The 21,371-nt window shown below is 34.9% G+C and overlaps 2 protein-coding genes across 2 annotated transcripts; both read right to left on the reverse strand.

Moving 5' to 3' along the window:
* Positions 1-7,825: 7,825 nt before the first annotated feature.
* Positions 7,826-9,681, reverse strand: LOC134841322 (TBC1 domain family member 22B-like). Its single transcript, XM_063857226.1, has one exon. It carries the CDS (start codon positions 9,556-9,558, stop codon positions 8,164-8,166), a length of 1,395 nt encoding a protein of 464 aa, XP_063713296.1. The 5' UTR covers positions 9,559-9,681; the 3' UTR covers positions 7,826-8,163.
* Positions 9,682-14,635: 4,954 nt separating this feature from the next.
* LOC134841712 (dnaJ homolog subfamily C member 5-like) lies at positions 14,636-21,259 on the reverse strand. The gene is made up of 6 exons (XM_063857746.1): positions 21,065-21,259; positions 19,194-19,269; positions 19,066-19,122; positions 18,578-18,688; positions 18,023-18,242; positions 14,636-15,009 (listed from the first exon to the last, which is right to left on the reverse strand). Coding segments are annotated over exons 1-6 (516 nt in total). The 5' UTR covers positions 21,115-21,259; the 3' UTR covers positions 14,636-15,007.
* Between the last annotated feature and the right edge of the window lie 112 nt (positions 21,260-21,371).

The raw sequence follows: 21,371 nt of genomic DNA on the forward strand, positions 1-21,371 counted from the left end.
GACAAGCAGAAGAGTAAGGGAAAAATGTAGGCAACCACAAAAATGACTGACTTTTAAGGAGATCTAATCGATTTCAAAGAAAAATTGATCACCTTGAGAATGGTTGTTTTTCAAAACTCTTCATTTTTGGACACCTTCGCAATAGTTTCTTTTTAGATTTATCAGTTGAAAAACTTGACTAGTCAGAAAGGAGTCATGAAAGCAAAAATACAGAAAAAAAGATTTTTTTTGGAAAAACTTCAACAGAATTTCAAATAAAAAACAAATGCATCAAAGCTCTTCAAAATTCGAGAAAAATTTATAAGTCACACTTTTCTTGATAAAAATAATCCAACTTGAGAGAACCGGATTAATAGGTAAAATTTCTATTTCGCTGGGAAATCTGATAATTAAAATGCATTTTCAAAATTAAAAGACGATCATGTATTTCGCTATCTTTATACTTTTGCTGTTCGATAGTGGATTTTGTGTTCCTTTTAACACAGGACATGAACTGAACTAAACAAGAAATTAAAAGTCCAACTGCTATAAAATAAAAGTGAGGCTGAACAAATTCACCAAAACTGGTAAAAAAAACATTCACTGTGTTCATGACTTTTAATCAAATCCTGCTACAAACTAAAACTGATACACGTTTTTTCATGCAACTCTGACTGCAGAGTGCAATTTACATTTCATTAAACAAATGGGCTCATGAGTGCTTTTAATTTTCTGATTTGCTCAAGGATAGACGGTTGCTATGCAAGTAGCACAAATTATAGACGGTTGCTATGCAAGTTTCACAAAGTTCTGGCCACAAAAAAAACTTCTATTTATTTTTGCAGATTGCAATAATTTTTTGTGACATTAGGCTATGAGCGGATAAGAATAAAAGCCTAGAGAATACGCATAATTAAAAAAAATTTCTATAAATATTAAATTTAAAAAAAGTTTTGTATTATTTCTAATTCCGAAGAATTTCTTTTATGAAATAAGCGCTAAAAAGAAGCTTCAAAACTTGTTCCTTGAGGAGCTACGTTTTTTCGTCTCATTTGCGTATAATAAGCCTGCTCTACAAGCCTGGTGCAGGTTTTTCGTCTGATTGGCGTATTTTAAGCCTGTTTTACAAGCCTGCTCCAGATTTTCATTACATTGAGGATGTTTTTTAATAAACTTTTGAAGAAGGTTCGAATCATGCAAGGGCTTTCAAATGATGCATCACTTGATCTCTTCCAACAATGATGTGTGGTACCCGATACTTTTTTGGAAAAGAAACAGTAGAAAAAAAAACTTGAACACCCGAAAACAAGGTTCCTCCCAGCTTTCTGTGGTCGGATAAAACACGACCTAACTATGTCTTCACTGCTTTCATAAAAAAACTTAACTATTGCAATATACGATATAGCTTACACTTGAAATAATTCATTTGTTAAACGCGCAAAACAATACGTTGAATATATTTTTTTTATTATTATTAAATATGGCGAGATAGTGAAGCCTTGCCTTTAAATATATAATAGAAGATAGAAGAAAGTTTAAAAATTAGGATACGGGTAGACAGATATAATCAAATTAATTAAAAGAGAAGGTATACAGACAGATTGACAGACAGACTTAATTTGGCCTCGAAAAAAATAACTGAAAAATTAATGACTTAGCGGAAAGCTAATTGAAAAATTTTCTTAATTTTCTTAAGCACTGCAATATATGCTATAGCTTAAACATGAAAAATTCATTTGTTAAACATGCAAAATTATTATTCCTAAACATGGGAGATAGCTGTCACTCGCATTTAAATATAGTATAGATAGATAGATATAGATAGATGGGCCGACAATTTTTTCCAGCGCAAAATTTCCAGTTTGCACGAATACCAAGTATTGAACGGATTCGATACCAGAACCTTTCCAGGCAGGGACGTTGGACGTTATCACGTAGTAAAATATGCAGAATAAGAACTGAACTGAAACATAGCCAATCGAAGATTGGAAAAGAGTAATGAACTCAAGTCAACAAAAAATCACTGACTTAGCTGAAAAAATCTCCCTTTCGAATTTCAAAAAACAAAATAGATACCCTTTGAATCTTTGAATTTCTGGAACAATTAATGATTAGCACTTTTTTGATAAGATGAACCCAACAAGAGACAACTGGATCACTAGGTAAAGTTTTTATTCCGCTGTAAATCTTAAAATTAAATTCGAAACTAGAAATCGTTCATAATTTTACGCGCCATTTCCACTTTCGTATTTGGAGAGTGCTATTTACGTCACTTTCAGCAGATGAAATTCAATTGAACACAAATGCATTTATACTTAAGTACATTCATAAACGCATCAATATGTATGAATGCACATCTGTAGTTATTAGAGACTTATAAAACTTTTCTTGAAAAAAAATCAGCAAAACCTATATACGAGTCTTCACTACGTTCATTACTCTTAAAAATATATACAAGAAATTCAGCTGATCGTAATAAACGCGCGAAGAAAATTAGGGCAAAAACCCCCCGCTTATTTCTGCACAGCAAGTGCGTTGAAGATCCTTTGCGCCTCTGAAATCTAACCATCATTTGAAAACGGAGCTGTTTTAGGCGGGGTGGGAGCACGGCTTTTTTTTAAGAATTCGACTACCTTACCACACAACGGGTCACCCTGTGGTACCCTTTCATGACCCATTCAAGTCGAAGGACCCTAAAAATTTTCTTAAAGCGTCTTCGGCGCCAGTATAATAATTCGAGGGAGAGAGCGAAAATTTGCATGCGGCGCACAACATTTAGGCAAAATAGAGGAGTCCGGAAAATCTTTTTGATCTACTCAAAAAAAGCGACGAAATTTCAATTTTCTTAAAATCCCCATCGAGAAAATCTTCTTAGATCCGTTCTTGATTGGAGACATTAAATGAGCTTCAATGCAGCCAAATCTGTGATTTTTAAATCTTACTATTTCATTTCATATTCTATTTTAACTCAATACCATAATTTTACAATACGCGCTTCAAGTATTTTTTTTATGATCAGAAGAGCGATTTTCTGATTTCGATGTCTAACGTTCTTAAGACTGCTCATCGTAATTAATCAAACGCAACTAAGCAAGATACTTTCGCAGTGTAATTATTGGTGGTGAAATAAGGACATCAATCAGAAACTAGATTAGAACAGCTTTTGTTTAAATTCAATTGAATGAAGAAAGATCATTTACAATAGCTCTGATACGAATATTAATTGGAGGATTCTATAAAAATAGTAAACATTTCCCAAAATATCAAGGCATCTAGTCATTCAAAAGCATCGGGTCAACTGGAAAACGATATTCAAAAAGTATCGTGATTCGGATCTTGGAGCCGGTAGCGTTCCACACCAGCTAGCTGAGGCTCTATGAATGGATTCATTTGAAATTGACAGATTTAAAATTGACGTGAATAGAGTAAGAGGTTCAATTTGCACAGTAGATTCCTTTGAGTATCAAAAATGTTGTTGCATTTGGCCAACGCAAATTGATCATCATGTCTGACTGCTTTATCATCAGCAATCCTTGACTCTGTAAAAATACAAAAATTTGTTAAAATCAAGAAAAAGGGCGATTCGAATTGATGGTTTACTTTGTAGGAACTCATGTAGGACTTTGATCGTTGATGTAAATGCACATGCTCACCGAATTCCTTCGACAATAATTTAACTTTTGCAGGGTTTCACGGGTAATCAATGAGCACAAAATGAGAGAAGAATAGAAAAATTGGGGAGACTTCCACTTATGCGTGTCGCCGAAAATCCTAGTGAGTGAATAAATTAAATGATATAAGTAGTGCTGAAACTGACTAGAATATTTCACAACCCTCACAATGACATTCGGTAATACGCATAAAAGAACGTCCGTAGAAGAATACAACAGATACAGCTCACTTTGGATTATGCATTAAAGATTGAGATTGTTCATTAGGAACAACAATGCAATCTCCTTCTGCGCCCAATGGCGTAAATTGCACGCCTGCTGGGTCGACTGAAGGCCAGGCTGGCGTGAAAACAACAATCGAGAATTCACTAGTTTACTAATTTCCAATCGGCAAACGCAAGCAAAAATAAATTGAATTTGAATAGTCTCACAAATGAAAATTTACACGAGAAAAGGTCGATAATTTTTTTTCACGCTCGCGTGTTTTTTCACAGAGAAGAAGCTTCGCTTCGCAAACACTAGTGAGAAAACGTCAAAAAGCAGCTCTATAAAGTGCAATAAGAAAAAGTAGAAATAAGCCTCGAATTAGTAAAAATGCGGCTACTTCTCGGATTCGATCTGCGACCTAGAGATTTGAGTCTAACGCACAATCCACTCAGCCACTGACGCTTAATTGATCACAAACACTAGCGAAAAACAAAGCAGACAACAGATGCTACAAAATTTCTAATGCTATATCGTGATTACAGCAGAAGTGTCACCAAATAAGTGAATATTTTTCTACTTTCAATGAACACTTTTATTTGAGAGTAAAGATTAGAAAAAAAAGAAAGTTCGTACTAATACACTAGCTGCTCGTTAGTGTAATGACAGCTTAAAACATCAAAAGAAATTTTGACACAGAGGCGAAGCTGAGCTTCGCACCACTTGTGATACACAAGAAAGCTCCAAAAATCAAAATATAATGTGTCTCAAACTTGAACGAATTTTGTTGAAAAAATCGTAGGCTAAAACGTCAAGAAAATTTTATTTTCAATGTTAAAAAAATCATTTACCTTCATAACAAAAGAAGCAATGAGGCTTAACTCTTATCCATTTCTTGGGCTTATCCATTCTGAGCTTATGCATTCCTTTCTGATAACCAATAGATGAAAACGATAAGAAAACATTTCTATAAAAAAATTGAGATACAAAAATATCCCAAATGTACTCGAAAACTGTTCATTAAACCTTGTCACCAAACAAACTGCATATACAACAAGAGCAATCGAGGCGAAAGGCCCTATCCGCTAATTGCTATAGTATACGACCAAAAAAAACGAAAAACAGAATTTCAAAAACATGAAAGAAAAAATTAGACTTGCCACCGAAAAGAATTTGCCGAAAGCCAGAAAAAGATCTGAAATCCCATGGAATTAACCCAGTTACATCAAGAATTATCAATTATGAAAATTGTTCGTTACGGTAAAAAAAAAGCTAGATCCACACAAAAAAAAACATATAAAAACCGCAAACAAAGGAAATAAAAAAACCTCCAACAAAGGAAATATCAAAAACTTCAGCCAGAAAGAATCACAATCAAGGATTTCGTGCAGAACTTGCCACCACGTTTCTTCGCACAGAAAAAGTCGAGTCACTCTTGCAAAAAAACCGGGAAATTTAACAATTTTTTTTTGACATTGAAACAATACGTTAAACCGGGAAATTTATCAATTTTTTTGACATATTGAAACAATACGTTCAAAATTTTTTTATTTCCAACAGAAAACTTTGACGCCTGTAAAAACCAGAAACCCATGAACTATATTTACCCTCATGAAAGTGAAGAAAAACATTGCTTCAAATATCTATCAACAATTAGAAAACTAATTACCCGGCAAGTAAGCCGACAAAAATTGGGTTGAAATCAAAAGCCGACAAAAAATCAACGCACATCTAAAAGATTTTTCAGCAGTAAAACAATTATCAATTCAGTCGTTGAATCCAGCTGTTGAATTACAGCTGTTAGACGCCCAAGTTGGGTAAAAATAGGTGGGCAGAAATCATTTGGATATGACCACAAAATTCAGTCATCCTGAGGACAAATTTGTTTACGGGGAAAAAGTATAATGCCCGATTGTAATATATCTGCTAATCGCAAGGGTAAATAGTCTTTCGTTAACCAAAAATACATAAAAAAATCGAAGTGGATGTGCGTATTATCCAAGTAATTATACGCAGGATTAAACGCATGTACTGTAAAAAAAATTAAACACAGAAAAGTAACACAAACGGCCACTTGGCTTTGAAAAAGTGAATTGGTTATTACTCACAAGCCTTCACTTGGGTGCTTATAATACTCAATATTTTTCAATAAGGAAGTTTTCGCATTTAAACCAATGAGAGAGCGAACAACTTTACATTGAATTTTTTAAAATAAATTTCTCGAAAAAAAAAATTTAAGTTTTGGCGAATGTGGAACACAACTATGCAATATGGACCTTTTCAAAAACCATTCAAAACTACTTTTTACCACAAGCCGATTAACAGTAAATTATTTCCAAAACATGGCCAAATATTTTGCTTTTCACATTCGTCATTTTTATTTCAGTAAAATTCACTTAATTTAAGGAAACTGGGAAAACATCGATTGTACTTTAATGAAACTGACTTAAAAAAGTTGCACAAAAAAAAACGTGTGACTGTTTGGAAAAAAGCGAAGTCGTAATAAAACCACGCAATTGTTTCAGGGAGTTTGAAGGCTGTAACAAGAAAATGAATCATTGCATTATAAATTCTCTTAAATTCCATGAGTGAAATTACGTTCAGAAACAAGTTAAAATACCAGAAACTCATGTAAGTATTATTCGCAAGTATATTTTTGTTATTTGCACTTCACTTACATGGTTGTACGGTGACAGGTTCTCCGTTCTGGTTGTCATCATAGAGGTCTTCTGGATTGAACTGTCCATCTGTTTCGTCGCCGGCCGGCTTGAACTTGCCGCAGCAACAGTTGCAGCAGCAACAACAGCACAAACAGCAGCAGCAGCCAGACAGACAGAAGATCGAAATGAAACAGCACTTGGCCAGAGGAGTATCCATCTTCATCCAAACTCAACTAAAAAATCAATTAAACAGCGTTTATTTTATAAAAAACATGTTTTATTGTTGTTTTTACAGTTCGTTCAGTTCTAATTTTCTTCCCTCATACCGATGATCTAATAGAAAAACATGAGTCAGTTAATCATCTTTTTTCTTTTTGCTACAAAATGTTTAAGATGATCCGGTGTCGCATTGTAGAGATTGAGCCGACTCAATAAGGGAAGGCGACTAACACCCCTATTGCAGCGCTTCGATTCCCAGACAATGCTAGTTTTTTTGCGATAAAAGTTTCCAAATAAAAAACGCTGCTTTTTTATGTTCTGTTTTAAAATGTGTTTTTTGCCTAAACATGTTTTAAACATTCGCAACCCTGTAGAAAAGAATACAAATATCGGTGATAGGAAAGAAGTGTGGTTGGAGTACATGTTACACAGTCAAAATGATAAATAATAAAAAAGTTCTGGTATCTCGAAGTTCAACAAGTATCTCATTAATATGTTGCAGAAACTTTCAGTAACATTGATTATCGGGGTTTAATTGAAAATAAATCAAATTATTATAAAAAAGCACGCGCTCAAATAAAAAAACACTTGAGGGAAATGAACCGCAAAATACAGGAAGAAGACACGTAACTCCATTTTCACCATTCCTTTTTTAACTGATTTTTGGCAAAATTTCAAAAAGCCCATAGCACCTCTTACATTAATGTGCACATACACTTAAGATTTCACAGTCATGCGATTATTATCCTGAAAGAAGTTCAGGCACAGACAAACACGCACAAAAACTTCCTTTTTATATAATTTGCATAGATAACTATACCCTTATTATAGAGGTGCTTTTTTATTTTTCTTTTATAAATGAGCGTAGTAAGAACTTTGGGATTGGGACATACCTGTTCCATTTTAGACACCTTCATGTCTTCGAGAGTCGGGTAGAGCGACATGATTTAAATGAATAAAATCTGAAAAAGACAGGACACGGTTGAACTATTGAGACAAACTATGAGATTAATTAATTGTAATCTAACCAACTGTTTGTTCTGATATTGTGTAAATAAATAACTCGTTTCAAAACAAGATGATTGAGGGACCTTCAAGTTTCAAATATATACCATACTTTTCTAAAGCAATTATAAGAACCCAATCTAATATATCTTACAATTATTAAGTAGATACAATAGTAAACTACTGCGGGCTGACAATATAACATCAAAAATTACTATTGAATAATATTTTATATCGGGGGAAATGATCAAAAACGGACAACGAAACTCTGACATTAACTAGCAGTTGTAATTGAACAAAATTAGTCTATAACTTCATAACTGACAAATATGTCAATAGTAGAGCGCTGATTCTTTGACAGAGCGTCGCGAATTGGGCGCTTATCTATTAACAGGGCAAGGTTGCAAATCGAGACGTCTTGTGGATCAACTGCTGTTGTTCTGTAAGTGACTCGGAGCATCCGCAAACATACACTTTAATTCGTACGCCTGAGCCAGTATCTGGTTGATTTCATTGTCGCGCCAGTGGTATGTCGGTAGGTTCTGCAATTTCAAAAGCACGCCTTGAAAATCTTTTTCCTCTTTTAACTCACGGGACCAGTACTTGAGAAAAGCAGCACATACGTAGAGATGGAAATTGGAAAAGCCTTCTGGCTCAGACTGATAGGTGTCCCATAGACGGATAGAGCACTGGAGTGGTATTTCACGCATGAGCAAATTGTTCATCCATCTGAAAGCGAACTGCAGATATTCCACTTCCAAATCCTCCAAATGCTCGTGAAGACCACAATCTATTCGCTTCATGAGGTCTTTCAATGCTGACACTTTGCTCTGAATTCCTGGCTGGGCAAACGTGTAGTTATCCTGAATACCATCCAGTAGTTTAGTCAGACACCAGAAAGCATCCGCCTCTATGCTTCTAAGATGCTCCTCCTTTAGTTCCGAAATGTCTAAGTCATCTACGTACTTGTACCCATTGACTTCTGAGAGGAATACAGTGAAGAATGGCACTACGAGGTCATTTATTCCCTGCACATAACCACTTGCTGGATGTCTTATGGACCATATGTAGAGAATTCGTTCAAACATGAGTTGGATTTGAGGTTTTTGAAACAGAGGGATCAACGGCTTTGTTCTAGGAATGTCAATTTTGATCTGACGATACGTATCCTGGTTGAAATCAGTTGTGCCATTGAAAATTTTGTCCACGAATAAAAAATACTCTTTCCGTTTTCTCTCTAAAGTTTCTTTCTGTCTACTTTTACTTGTTGGCAGGTAGCCTGTTAGAAGACGCCACGAAATCGGTCGCAACTTGATTGGGATACCATTCCAGCACAGCGCTCTGAGTTTCTCTATATTTATTGGATCTTCGCTCAGAACTTCTTCAAACTTTCTCAATTTGATTGCCTCTCTTTCGTTCTTGTCTCTTTCTCGAGAGTTCGGTCTCGGATATGTTTCCGGTACGTCGGGGTCAAACTCCTGGCGGGCTTTACTTTGTTGGCGACTACTTCCATTGTTGGCAGCATTTGTCGGACTGGAACTGAAACCAGTTTTGTTGATCTTTTTGTGGTTTTCGATCACTGAATTCGCCGTACTCTCTGCTACATCTTGAAATACTTTTCCCAAACCAAGAGCCGTGAGGTCGTCGTTCGAAAACTCCCATGCATCGTGAGTGCATTGTTGGAATTCGTCGAAGTTCTTGGCTTTCTGGTTTTTGGCGGGAGAAGATGTTCCAGTGCTTTGGCTGAGACCCAGCGGTGGATGCTGGGCGCCATATACTGGCTGAACTGAGCCAGGAACCCTGCTGTTTCGGTTCCACATAATTTATTCTTCGAATTATTTGCTACATCATGATGAAATAAACATACAGACACAGTCAGCTTTAGTTATTATAAAGTGGGCAATAAAATTTCCATCTGAAAAACGAAAATCGGATTTAGTCCATGTTAAATGTAAGTTAGAGATAAAAAAGCAAACAACGCAAGTTAAATGCCAATGCTCTCTGATTATTAAGAAGCGCTTTCACGGCAGTTAAATGAGCAAATGCTATCAAACTAAAAACGATTCGCTGGGATAATCGCCAGTTTTGGAACAATGAAATAGACAAGGTACGATTTAAAATTTGACCAACTGGGCTCAACCATAACAATCAGGCGGCGCAGGCAAATTTGAGAGAAAAAGCAACAAAAACTTTTTTTCAGAAATTTCTGTAGCTGTAAACTACAAAAAACGGGTAATTTTGAACAATTTTTAACTTAAATATTTTTTATTTTAACCATTTTTAACGCGCAACTTACGCCTCCTCAAAAGTGGCGTATACTGGCACCAAAGGAGCAGTTGAATTTTAAAACGGATGTTATAAAATAGTAATTAAGGCTGACGGTGTTTTCCGCCCTAAAACCACTCTCGGTTTGCACCAAACTGCAATTCGTGTTTAAAAACAAATGGACAAAAAAAGGAAGCAGATAAACATAAAATCATGAGAATAATATCTTACACAGTTATAATTGTCAAAAACTCAAAAATGATCACTTGGAATTCAAAATCACGTCATTTGGATGGCCAATGTTTTTTTGAATTAATGACCCGGGTGCCAATCCTGAAAGTTAATTATTTATATTAACTAAGCCATGATAAATTAATAACACAGGCTCTACTTACAAATCGCATCACGAGCGATTCCGAAACCATAATCTAATATGTCCTTTCGAAGCACACAATCAAAAGGATCAGTTGCCACCCTCGAAACAAAGCAATTTGAGGCGACTAAAACTCCAGCGAGACACAAACAATCCGGAACTTGGAGTTGATAATTTTACAACTTAATTTACATTTAATTTTAAAACAAACCAATTCCGAATAGAACAAATAGTATTCAAAAATGCAGACATGCTCCAGTTACGTCTGGTTGCAGTTAAATTGCAACAGAGATGGGAGTCCTTAAAGAGATAAGTCCTGTGAAAACGATTTTTATGTGAAAAATGTTAGCACGGTGTTAAATGCATTTACTTCTGCAAGCATACGAAACTTTGAAGAGAAAGCCGTTAAGAAGGGCTTAAGTATTCAATTCCGATACTCCAAAATATATTTGAAAAACTGTAATTTTTTGAGCTGACGCTTTTATTTCTTTTTTATATTTAAAAAAGCAAGATGGTATCAAGAACAATGATCACACAGAGGCAAATCGGCTATACGCGATGAATTTGCAGCAGTAAGGAAAATCACTTACAGCACGAGAAAAATTCGTGATGTGTTAACTGAGTCGGCAAAACTTGAGCAGACAAACGAAAGTCCGACAATTCAGTTTTTACCGGAAAATTCATTGTGAAACAAACAGGATCCAACCGTGTCTCGAACGCCAGACCTTACGAAGCAAAGGCAACTACGTTACCTCTAGGACAATTGGGAATGAGCCTGGAAGTTTTTAAGGTTCAATAATAAAGCAAGCAAGAAAAGCAAGTAAGATTTAAAAGAAAAATTAATCACGGGAAACAAAGACCCCATTAAAAGAAACTTGCTCTCGCAAGTTTAAAAAAACTATCAACTTAAATTCCAAGACAAAAACTGGCTATTTAACACAAAAATTCGCTTGCATTAAGTAAAAAGCGATGATTGGCTTTTGTATGAAGATATTCCGTTCCAATAACCTTTTATGTTTTCAAATGAGAATAATTTTAAATTCAAGAATAACGATAAAAACAACTTTCAAAAATTCAAGAATAAGGATGGTACGAACCATAACACAAAACAAACAGACAAGCAGAAGAGTAAGGGAAAAATGTAGGCAACCACAAAAATGACTGACTTTTAAGGAGATCTAATCGATTTCAAAGAAAAATTGATCACCTTGAGAATGGTTGTTTTTCAAAACTCTTCATTTTTGGACACCTTCGCAATAGTTTCTTTTTAGATTTATCAGTTGAAAAACTTGACTAGTCAGAAAGGAGTCATGAAAGCAAAAATACAGAAAAAAAGATTTTTTTTGGAAAAACTTCAACAGAATTTCAAATAAAAAACAAATGCATCAAAGCTCTTCAAAATTCGAGAAAAATTTATAAGTCACACTTTTCTTGATAAAAATAATCCAACTTGAGAGAACCGGATTAATAGGTAAAATTTCTATTTCGCTGGGAAATCTGATAATTAAAATGCATTTTCAAAATTAAAAGACGATCATGTATTTCGCTATCTTTATACTTTTGCTGTTCGATAGTGGATTTTGTGTTCCTTTTAACACAGGACATGAACTGAACTAAACAAGAAATTAAAAGTCCAACTGCTATAAAATAAAAGTGAGGCTGAACAAATTCACCAAAACTGGTAAAAAAAACATTCACTGTGTTCATGACTTTTAATCAAATCCTGCTACAAACTAAAACTGATACACGTTTTTTCATGCAACTCTGACTGCAGAGTGCAATTTACATTTCATTAAACAAATGGGCTCATGAGTGCTTTTAATTTTCTGATTTGCTCAAGGATAGACGGTTGCTATGCAAGTAGCACAAATTATAGACGGTTGCTATGCAAGTTTCACAAAGTTCTGGCCACAAAAAAAACTTCTATTTATTTTTGCAGATTGCAATAATTTTTTGTGACATTAGGCTATGAGCGGATAAGAATAAAAGCCTAGAGAATACGCATAATTAAAAAAAATTTCTATAAATATTAAATTTAAAAAAAGTTTTGTATTATTTCTAATTCCGAAGAATTTCTTTTATGAAATAAGCGCTAAAAAGAAGCTTCAAAACTTGTTCCTTGAGGAGCTACGTTTTTTCGTCTCATTTGCGTATAATAAGCCTGCTCTACAAGCCTGGTGCAGGTTTTTCGTCTGATTGGCGTATTTTAAGCCTGTTTTACAAGCCTGCTCCAGATTTTCATTACATTGAGGATGTTTTTTAATAAACTTTTGAAGAAGGTTCGAATCATGCAAGGGCTTTCAAATGATGCATCACTTGATCTCTTCCAACAATGATGTGTGGTACCCGATACTTTTTTGGAAAAGAAACAGTAGAAAAAAAAACTTGAACACCCGAAAACAAGGTTCCTCCCAGCTTTCTGTGGTCGGATAAAACACGACCTAACTATGTCTTCACTGCTTTCATAAAAAAACTTAACTATTGCAATATACGATATAGCTTACACTTGAAATAATTCATTTGTTAAACGCGCAAAACAATACGTTGAATATATTTTTTTTATTATTATTAAATATGGCGAGATAGTGAAGCCTTGCCTTTAAATATATAATAGAAGATAGAAGAAAGTTTAAAAATTAGGATACGGGTAGACAGATATAATCAAATTAATTAAAAGAGAAGGTATACAGACAGATTGACAGACAGACTTAATTTGGCCTCGAAAAAAATAACTGAAAAATTAATGACTTAGCGGAAAGCTAATTGAAAAATTTTCTTAATTTTCTTAAGCACTGCAATATATGCTATAGCTTAAACATGAAAAATTCATTTGTTAAACATGCAAAATTATTATTCCTAAACATGGGAGATAGCTGTCACTCGCATTTAAATATAGTATAGATAGATAGATATAGATAGATGGGCCGACAATTTTTTCCAGCGCAAAATTTCCAGTTTGCACGAATACCAAGTATTGAACGGATTCGATACCAGAACCTTTCCAGGCAGGGACGTTGGACGTTATCACGTAGTAAAATATGCAGAATAAGAACTGAACTGAAACATAGCCAATCGAAGATTGGAAAAGAGTAATGAACTCAAGTCAACAAAAAATCACTGACTTAGCTGAAAAAATCTCCCTTTCGAATTTCAAAAAACAAAATAGATACCCTTTGAATCTTTGAATTTCTGGAACAATTAATGATTAGCACTTTTTTGATAAGATGAACCCAACAAGAGACAACTGGATCACTAGGTAAAGTTTTTATTCCGCTGTAAATCTTAAAATTAAATTCGAAACTAGAAATCGTTCATAATTTTACGCGCCATTTCCACTTTCGTATTTGGAGAGTGCTATTTACGTCACTTTCAGCAGATGAAATTCAATTGAACACAAATGCATTTATACTTAAGTACATTCATAAACGCATCAATATGTATGAATGCACATCTGTAGTTATTAGAGACTTATAAAACTTTTCTTGAAAAAAAATCAGCAAAACCTATATACGAGTCTTCACTACGTTCATTACTCTTAAAAATATATACAAGAAATTCAGCTGATCGTAATAAACGCGCGAAGAAAATTAGGGCAAAAACCCCCCGCTTATTTCTGCACAGCAAGTGCGTTGAAGATCCTTTGCGCCTCTGAAATCTAACCATCATTTGAAAACGGAGCTGTTTTAGGCGGGGTGGGAGCACGGCTTTTTTTTAAGAATTCGACTACCTTACCACACAACGGGTCACCCTGTGGTACCCTTTCATGACCCATTCAAGTCGAAGGACCCTAAAAATTTTCTTAAAGCGTCTTCGGCGCCAGTATAATAATTCGAGGGAGAGAGCGAAAATTTGCATGCGGCGCACAACATTTAGGCAAAATAGAGGAGTCCGGAAAATCTTTTTGATCTACTCAAAAAAAGCGACGAAATTTCAATTTTCTTAAAATCCCCATCGAGAAAATCTTCTTAGATCCGTTCTTGATTGGAGACATTAAATGAGCTTCAATGCAGCCAAATCTGTGATTTTTAAATCTTACTATTTCATTTCATATTCTATTTTAACTCAATACCATAATTTTACAATACGCGCTTCAAGTATTTTTTTTATGATCAGAAGAGCGATTTTCTGATTTCGATGTCTAACGTTCTTAAGACTGCTCATCGTAATTAATCAAACGCAACTAAGCAAGATACTTTCGCAGTGTAATTATTGGTGGTGAAATAAGGACATCAATCAGAAACTAGATTAGAACAGCTTTTGTTTAAATTCAATTGAATGAAGAAAGATCATTTACAATAGCTCTGATACGAATATTAATTGGAGGATTCTATAAAAATAGTAAACATTTCCCAAAATATCAAGGCATCTAGTCATTCAAAAGCATCGGGTCAACTGGAAAACGATATTCAAAAAGTATCGTGATTCGGATCTTGGAGCCGGTAGCGTTCCACACCAGCTAGCTGAGGCTCTATGAATGGATTCATTTGAAATTGACAGATTTAAAATTGACGTGAATAGAGTAAGAGGTTCAATTTGCACAGTAGATTCCTTTGAGTATCAAAAATGTTGTTGCATTTGGCCAACGCAAATTGATCATCATGTCTGACTGCTTTATCATCAGCAATCCTTGACTCTGTAAAAATACAAAAATTTGTTAAAATCAAGAAAAAGGGCGATTCGAATTGATGGTTTACTTTGTAGGAACTCATGTAGGACTTTGATCGTTGATGTAAATGCACATGCTCACCGAATTCCTTCGACAATAATTTAACTTTTGCAGGGTTTCACGGGTAATCAATGAGCACAAAATGAGAGAAGAATAGAAAAATTGGGGAGACTTCCACTTATGCGTGTCGCCGAAAATCCTAGTGAGTGAATAAATTAAATGATATAAGTAGTGCTGAAACTGACTAGAATATTTCACAACCCTCACAATGACATTCGGTAATACGCATAAAAGAACGTCCGTAGAAGAATACAACAGATACAGCTCACTTTGGATTATGCATTAAAGATTGAGATTGTTCATTAGGAACAACAATGCAATCTCCTTCTGCGCCCAATGGCGTAAATTGCACGCCTGCTGGGTCGACTGAAGGCCAGGCTGGCGTGAAAACAACAATCGAGAATTCACTAGTTTACTAATTTCCAATCGGCAAACGCAAGCAAAAATAAATTGAATTTGAATAGTCTCACAAATGAAAATTTACACGAGAAAAGGTCGATAATTTTTTTTCACGCTCGCGTGTTTTTTCACAGAGAAGAAGCTTCGCTTCGCAAACACTAGTGAGAAAACGTCAAAAAGCAGCTCTATAAAGTGCAATAAGAAAAAGTAGAAATAAGCCTCGAATTAGTAAAAATGCGGCTACTTCTCGGATTCGATCTGCGACCTAGAGATTTGAGTCTAACGCACAATCCACTCAGCCACTGACGCTTAATTGATCACAAACACTAGCGAAAAACAAAGCAGACAACAGATGCTACAAAATTTCTAATGCTATATCGTGATTACAGCAGAAGTGTCACCAAATAAGTGAATATTTTTCTACTTTCAATGAACACTTTTATTTGAGAGTAAAGATTAGAAAAAAAAGAAAGTTCGTACTAATACACTAGCTGCTCGTTAGTGTAATGACAGCTTAAAACATCAAAAGAAATTTTGACACAGAGGCGAAGCTGAGCTTCGCACCACTTGTGATACACAAGAAAGCTCCAAAAATCAAAATATAATGTGTCTCAAACTTGAACGAATTTTGTTGAAAAAATCGTAGGCTAAAACGTCAAGAAAATTTTATTTTCAATGTTAAAAAAATCATTTACCTTCATAACAAAAGAAGCAATGAGGCTTAACTCTTATCCATTTCTTGGGCTTATCCATTCTGAGCTTATGCATTCCTTTCTGATAACCAATAGATGAAAACGATAAGAAAACATTTCTATAAAAAAATTGAGATACAAAAATATCCCAAATGTACTCGAAAACTGTTCATTAAACCTTGTCACCAAACAAACTGCATATACAACAAGAGCAATCGAGGCGAAAGGCCCTATCCGCTAATTGCTATAGTATACGACCAAAAAAAACGAAAAACAGAATTTCAAAAACATGAAAGAAAAAATTAGACTTGCCACCGAAAAGAATTTGCCGAAAGCCAGAAAAAGATCTGAAATCCCATGGAATTAACCCAGTTACATCAAGAATTATCAATTATGAAAATTGTTCGTTACGGTAAAAAAAAAGCTAGATCCACACAAAAAAAAACATATAAAAACCGCAAACAAAGGAAATAAAAAAACCTCCAACAAAGGAAATATCAAAAACTTCAGCCAGAAAGAATCACAATCAAGGATTTCGTGCAGAACTTGCCACCACGTTTCTTCGCACAGAAAAAGTCGAGTCACTCTTGCAAAAAAACCGGGAAATTTAACAATTTTTTTTTGACATTGAAACAATACGTTAAACCGGGAAATTTATCAATTTTTTTGACATATTGAAACAATACGTTCAAAATTTTTTTATTTCCAACAGAAAACTTTGACGCCTGTAAAAACCAGAAACCCATGAACTATATTTACCCTCATGAAAGTGAAGAAAAACATTGCTTCAAATATCTATCAACAATTAGAAAACTAATTACCCGGCAAGTAAGCCGACAAAAATTGGGTTGAAATCAAAAGCCGACAAAAAATCAACGCACATCTAAAAGATTTTTCAGCAGTAAAACAATTATCAATTCAGTCGTTGATCCAGCTGTTGAATTACAGCTGTTAGACGCCCAAGTTGGGTAAAAATAGGTGGGCAGAAATCATTTGGATATGACCACAAAATTCAGTCATCCTGAGGACAAATTTGTTTACGGGGAAAAAGTATAATGCCCGATTGTAATATATCTGCTAATCGCAAGGGTAAATAGTCTTTCGTTAACCAAAAATACATAAAAAAATCGAAGTGGATGTGCGTATTATCCAAGTAATTATACGCAGGATTAAACGCATGTACTGTAAAAAAAATTAAACACAGAAAAGTAACACAAACGGCCACTTGGCTTTGAAAAAGTGAATTGGTTATTACTCACAAGCCTTCACTTGGGTGCTTATAATACTCAATATTTTTCAATAAGGAAGTTTTCGCATTTAAACCAATGAGAGAGCGAACAACTTTACATTGAATTTTTTAAAATAAATTTCTCGAAAAAAAAAATTTAAGTTTTGGCGAATGTGGAACACAACTATGCAATATGGACCTTTTCAAAAACCATTCAAAACTACTTTTTACCACAAGCCGATTAACAGTAAATTATTTCCAAAACATGGCCAAATATTTTGCTTTTCACATTCGTCATTTTTATTTCAGTAAAATTCACTTAATTTAAGGAAACTGGGAAAACATCGATTGTACTTTAATGAAACTGACTTAAAAAAGTTGCACAAAAAAAAACGTGTGACTGTTTGGAAAAAAGCGAAGTCGTAATAAAACCACGCAATTGTTTCAGGGAGTTTGAAGGCTGTAACAAGAAAATGAATCATTGCATTATAAATTCTCTTAAATTCCATGAGTGAAATTACGTTCAGAAACAAGTTAAAATACCAGAAACTCATGTAAGTATTATTCGCAAGTATATTTTTGTTATTTGCACTTCACTTACATGGTTGTACGGTGACAGGTTCTCCGTTCTGGTTGTCATCATAGAGGTCTTCTGGATTGAACTGTCCATCTGTTTCGTCGCCGGCCGGCTTGAACTTGCCGCAGCAACAGTTGCAGCAGCAACAACAGCACAAACAGCAGCAGCAGCCAGACAGACAGAAGATCGAAATGAAACAGCACTTGGCCAGAGGAGTATCCATCTTCATCCAAACTTTCAACGCCTAGCAACCACAATGAAAAATTATTATTATTTTGGCCAGTTTCAAATAGTTCGTTTCTCTTCTGGAAGCGCAAAAATGATTTAATTGATTTTTGATCGGTTACAAGCTTTATCAGTGATATAACCACATAACGAATGCGGACCATCGGCGTATGGCTGAGTTAAAAACTTAGCTTCTCACAAGGTACGTTTTTTTACAATCATTTTAGTACGAAACAAACAAAACAAAGGATACCTTTCATGATGGCCCTTGTTATTTTAGTACGCTGGAGCTGAGCAACCCATGGCTCTCTAGTAAAAATTTCAGGATTAATAATTAACATTACTCTAACACACCTCTGGTCCCATCTGTTCTAGCATCTGGAGGCCTTTGCTGCCATACTTGTCGTAGATGTCTCGCTTTGCCTCATCCGACAACACAGCATTTGCACGACTGATCTCTTTGAACTAAGCAAACAGAGGGCAAAAGGTCAAAAAACATTACAAAACAAACAATAGTTCATAATTCTTTAAAATACATTTTTTTTATTTATTACCTTTTTTGAATAGATCGAAAAATAAATACTTTTAACATGAGCAAGCTTCATCCACAGAAACATAAATTTGAAAAAATAATTCCGCTGATTAATACGAGAAAAATTACGAATTTTTATGCTGAACACATTTGGATTTCTATGCTAGGTCACTCAGGCTGAAAACTTTACTGTTGACCTCTCATTAAATAATATTTCAGCAGCCCGACCAATCAGATTCGTCGAATAGCTTGTATTTTAGAATCCAAATCTGGAGCCAGATATTGTATTCACACTCTTGATTCAACTTACAGTTTCAGCCGCATCTGGATTATCCCTGTTCTTGTCTGGGTGGTATTTCAAGGCTAACTGAAACACAATATATTAAAAGCAAGATAACTCATTTCATATTTTATATTGGAATTGATAGAAAAACCAACCTTTCTGTAACTCTTTTTAATCTCTTCTGGCGTGGCCTTCTTTTCCACCTGGAGCAGTTTGTACAGACTTTCACCTCTAAAACGAAACGGCCGATTAAATAACATCGTAATTTCGAGGATGCCAATGCCAGAGTTTCCGATGGATTCTTCAGTGTTCCTTTGTTTTTCGCATTTATTTGTTTATGATTTGTAATCTACATGTTCGAGGCGAAGCTATATTTTGCATATAACTAATGGTTTCAAAACGCTTATGTACATATCAATTAAAAATATTGGACAAAAGTCGAAATTACCTCGATTACATTTGCTTTGAGATAAACAACAATCTGCTTAGACAAAAGTCTTTTTCTACTGAAACGGCCCTTAGAAAAAACAGTTGCTCTACTATCACGTGATCTAACAGCGGCTATCGACACTAAATCACACGAAATTCTGAAATTTCTACGAACTACAGTTGGTTTAGGAAGCACTGTACTACAGTGGATTGAGTCTTATCGGGCCAAGTAACCAAACATTTTTCAGATGAGATTACCATAGGACAAGGTGTTCCACAGTACTCGCTCCTCGGGTGCTTCCTTTTTTGTATCTACCTCTTTCCAATATGTTAATTTATTTTCTCATCCGGCTTGAATACCAACTATATGTTGATGATTTGTTATTTATATTGAACGTTGAAAAAAAAACGAACGAGAAAAATTTCTTTGCTCGTAATTTAATTGTCAAAACTTGAATGAACTACAAGATGGCGACATGACCGTTTTTAACACTTTCTTACCGTATCAAAGAAATATTGGGTCCTTGAGAATAATTCATTAGGGGTCACCGACCTTTCACTTCATAGTCCCAAACCCGACGACAAACGATTAATTATCCAGTCTAGTTAACTTTGGTCACACGAAAAACACGCACAATTCGCATATCCTTGCTTTATTTTGTAACGATTTCGCTGTCTGATTTTTGTGAGAAGTTAACCCAGAGTAGACGTACAATTATCAATGTTCTCTAACAGGAAGAGAATATTCAAAAGTGTACAAAATCCTGATGCCCAAATGCAAACGCTTGTCTGATTGTGTTTCGAGTTCATTTTAAGTTTTAAAAAAGTAGAGCTCACTTTAATATTCGTTTCACATCGCGTCCATGCTGACTTAAACATGACTTTCTCTGAACTGACTTTTCGCTTAGGATTGATACTTAAAACCTTAGGATTGATACTAATCAACATAGCAAACATATAGTTGGAAAAGTGTCAATGAACGCAAACAAACAGAAAACAACTTTTCTGAAAAACTTTACCTTCCGAATTTCAAAGAAAAAATACATGGCTCTTTGAATTGCAAGGCTCTTTAAAGCTCTTTGAGTTTCAGAAACACTTTTTGACACGTTGCTGATAACATGAATTCAATGTGAGAAAACCGGCGTTAAGTAAAGTTTTTATTCCGCAGGAAAATCTATTAAAAAAAAACGAAATTAAGAGAACTCAACTTGAGAAAACTCGATCAATAGGTTGTTTTTGTATTCCGCTGAGAAATCAGAAAACTAAATTCCGCTTACGAAATTAGAAGTTGACAACGTTTTTAGTGCCCTTACTCTATTGCAGTTCGACGGTTGAGTTTGTCTTCCTTTTAACAGGACAATTGAACTGAACTTAAAAAACTCATAAGTCAAACCGCGAAAAACCACGACCTATATAAGTTCTCTAACAGAAAGAGAATTCTCGCCGTCTGTCAAACATTCCAAAGTGTACTAAGACTTGATGCCCAAATGCAAAAGCTAGTCTCATTGTGTTTCGAGTTCATTTTAGTTTAAAAAAAGTAGAGCGCACTCTAATATTCGCTGCACATCGCGTCCATGATGACCTAAACATGACTTACTCTGAACTGACTTTTCGCTCCCTGCCCGTCAAGTTGTCTGTCTCCTTCATTATTTCTGTCTGGGGTGATGATATAACTGTGGTGGTGCTTTTCTGGTGAGGAGAGTGATGGTGCTTTTCTCTCTAAGTCTACTAAAAGGAGCGAAGAAGAGAACAAGATCAGTCTGGCATTGATTAATTCATTCACACATCTGAAAAACAATTCGAAATTTAATAGCAACTTAAGCGACCACAAACTAGTTAAAACGTCAAAACTTCGAAAAACTATGCCAAAAAAATACCCCACGGTCTTTTCGTAAAAACCGACC

Source organism: Symsagittifera roscoffensis, chromosome 3 (genome assembly GCF_963678635.1).
Source record: "Symsagittifera roscoffensis chromosome 3, txSymRosc1.1, whole genome shotgun sequence".
In the NCBI taxonomy this organism is placed as follows: domain Eukaryota; kingdom Metazoa; phylum Xenacoelomorpha; order Acoela; family Convolutidae; genus Symsagittifera; species Symsagittifera roscoffensis.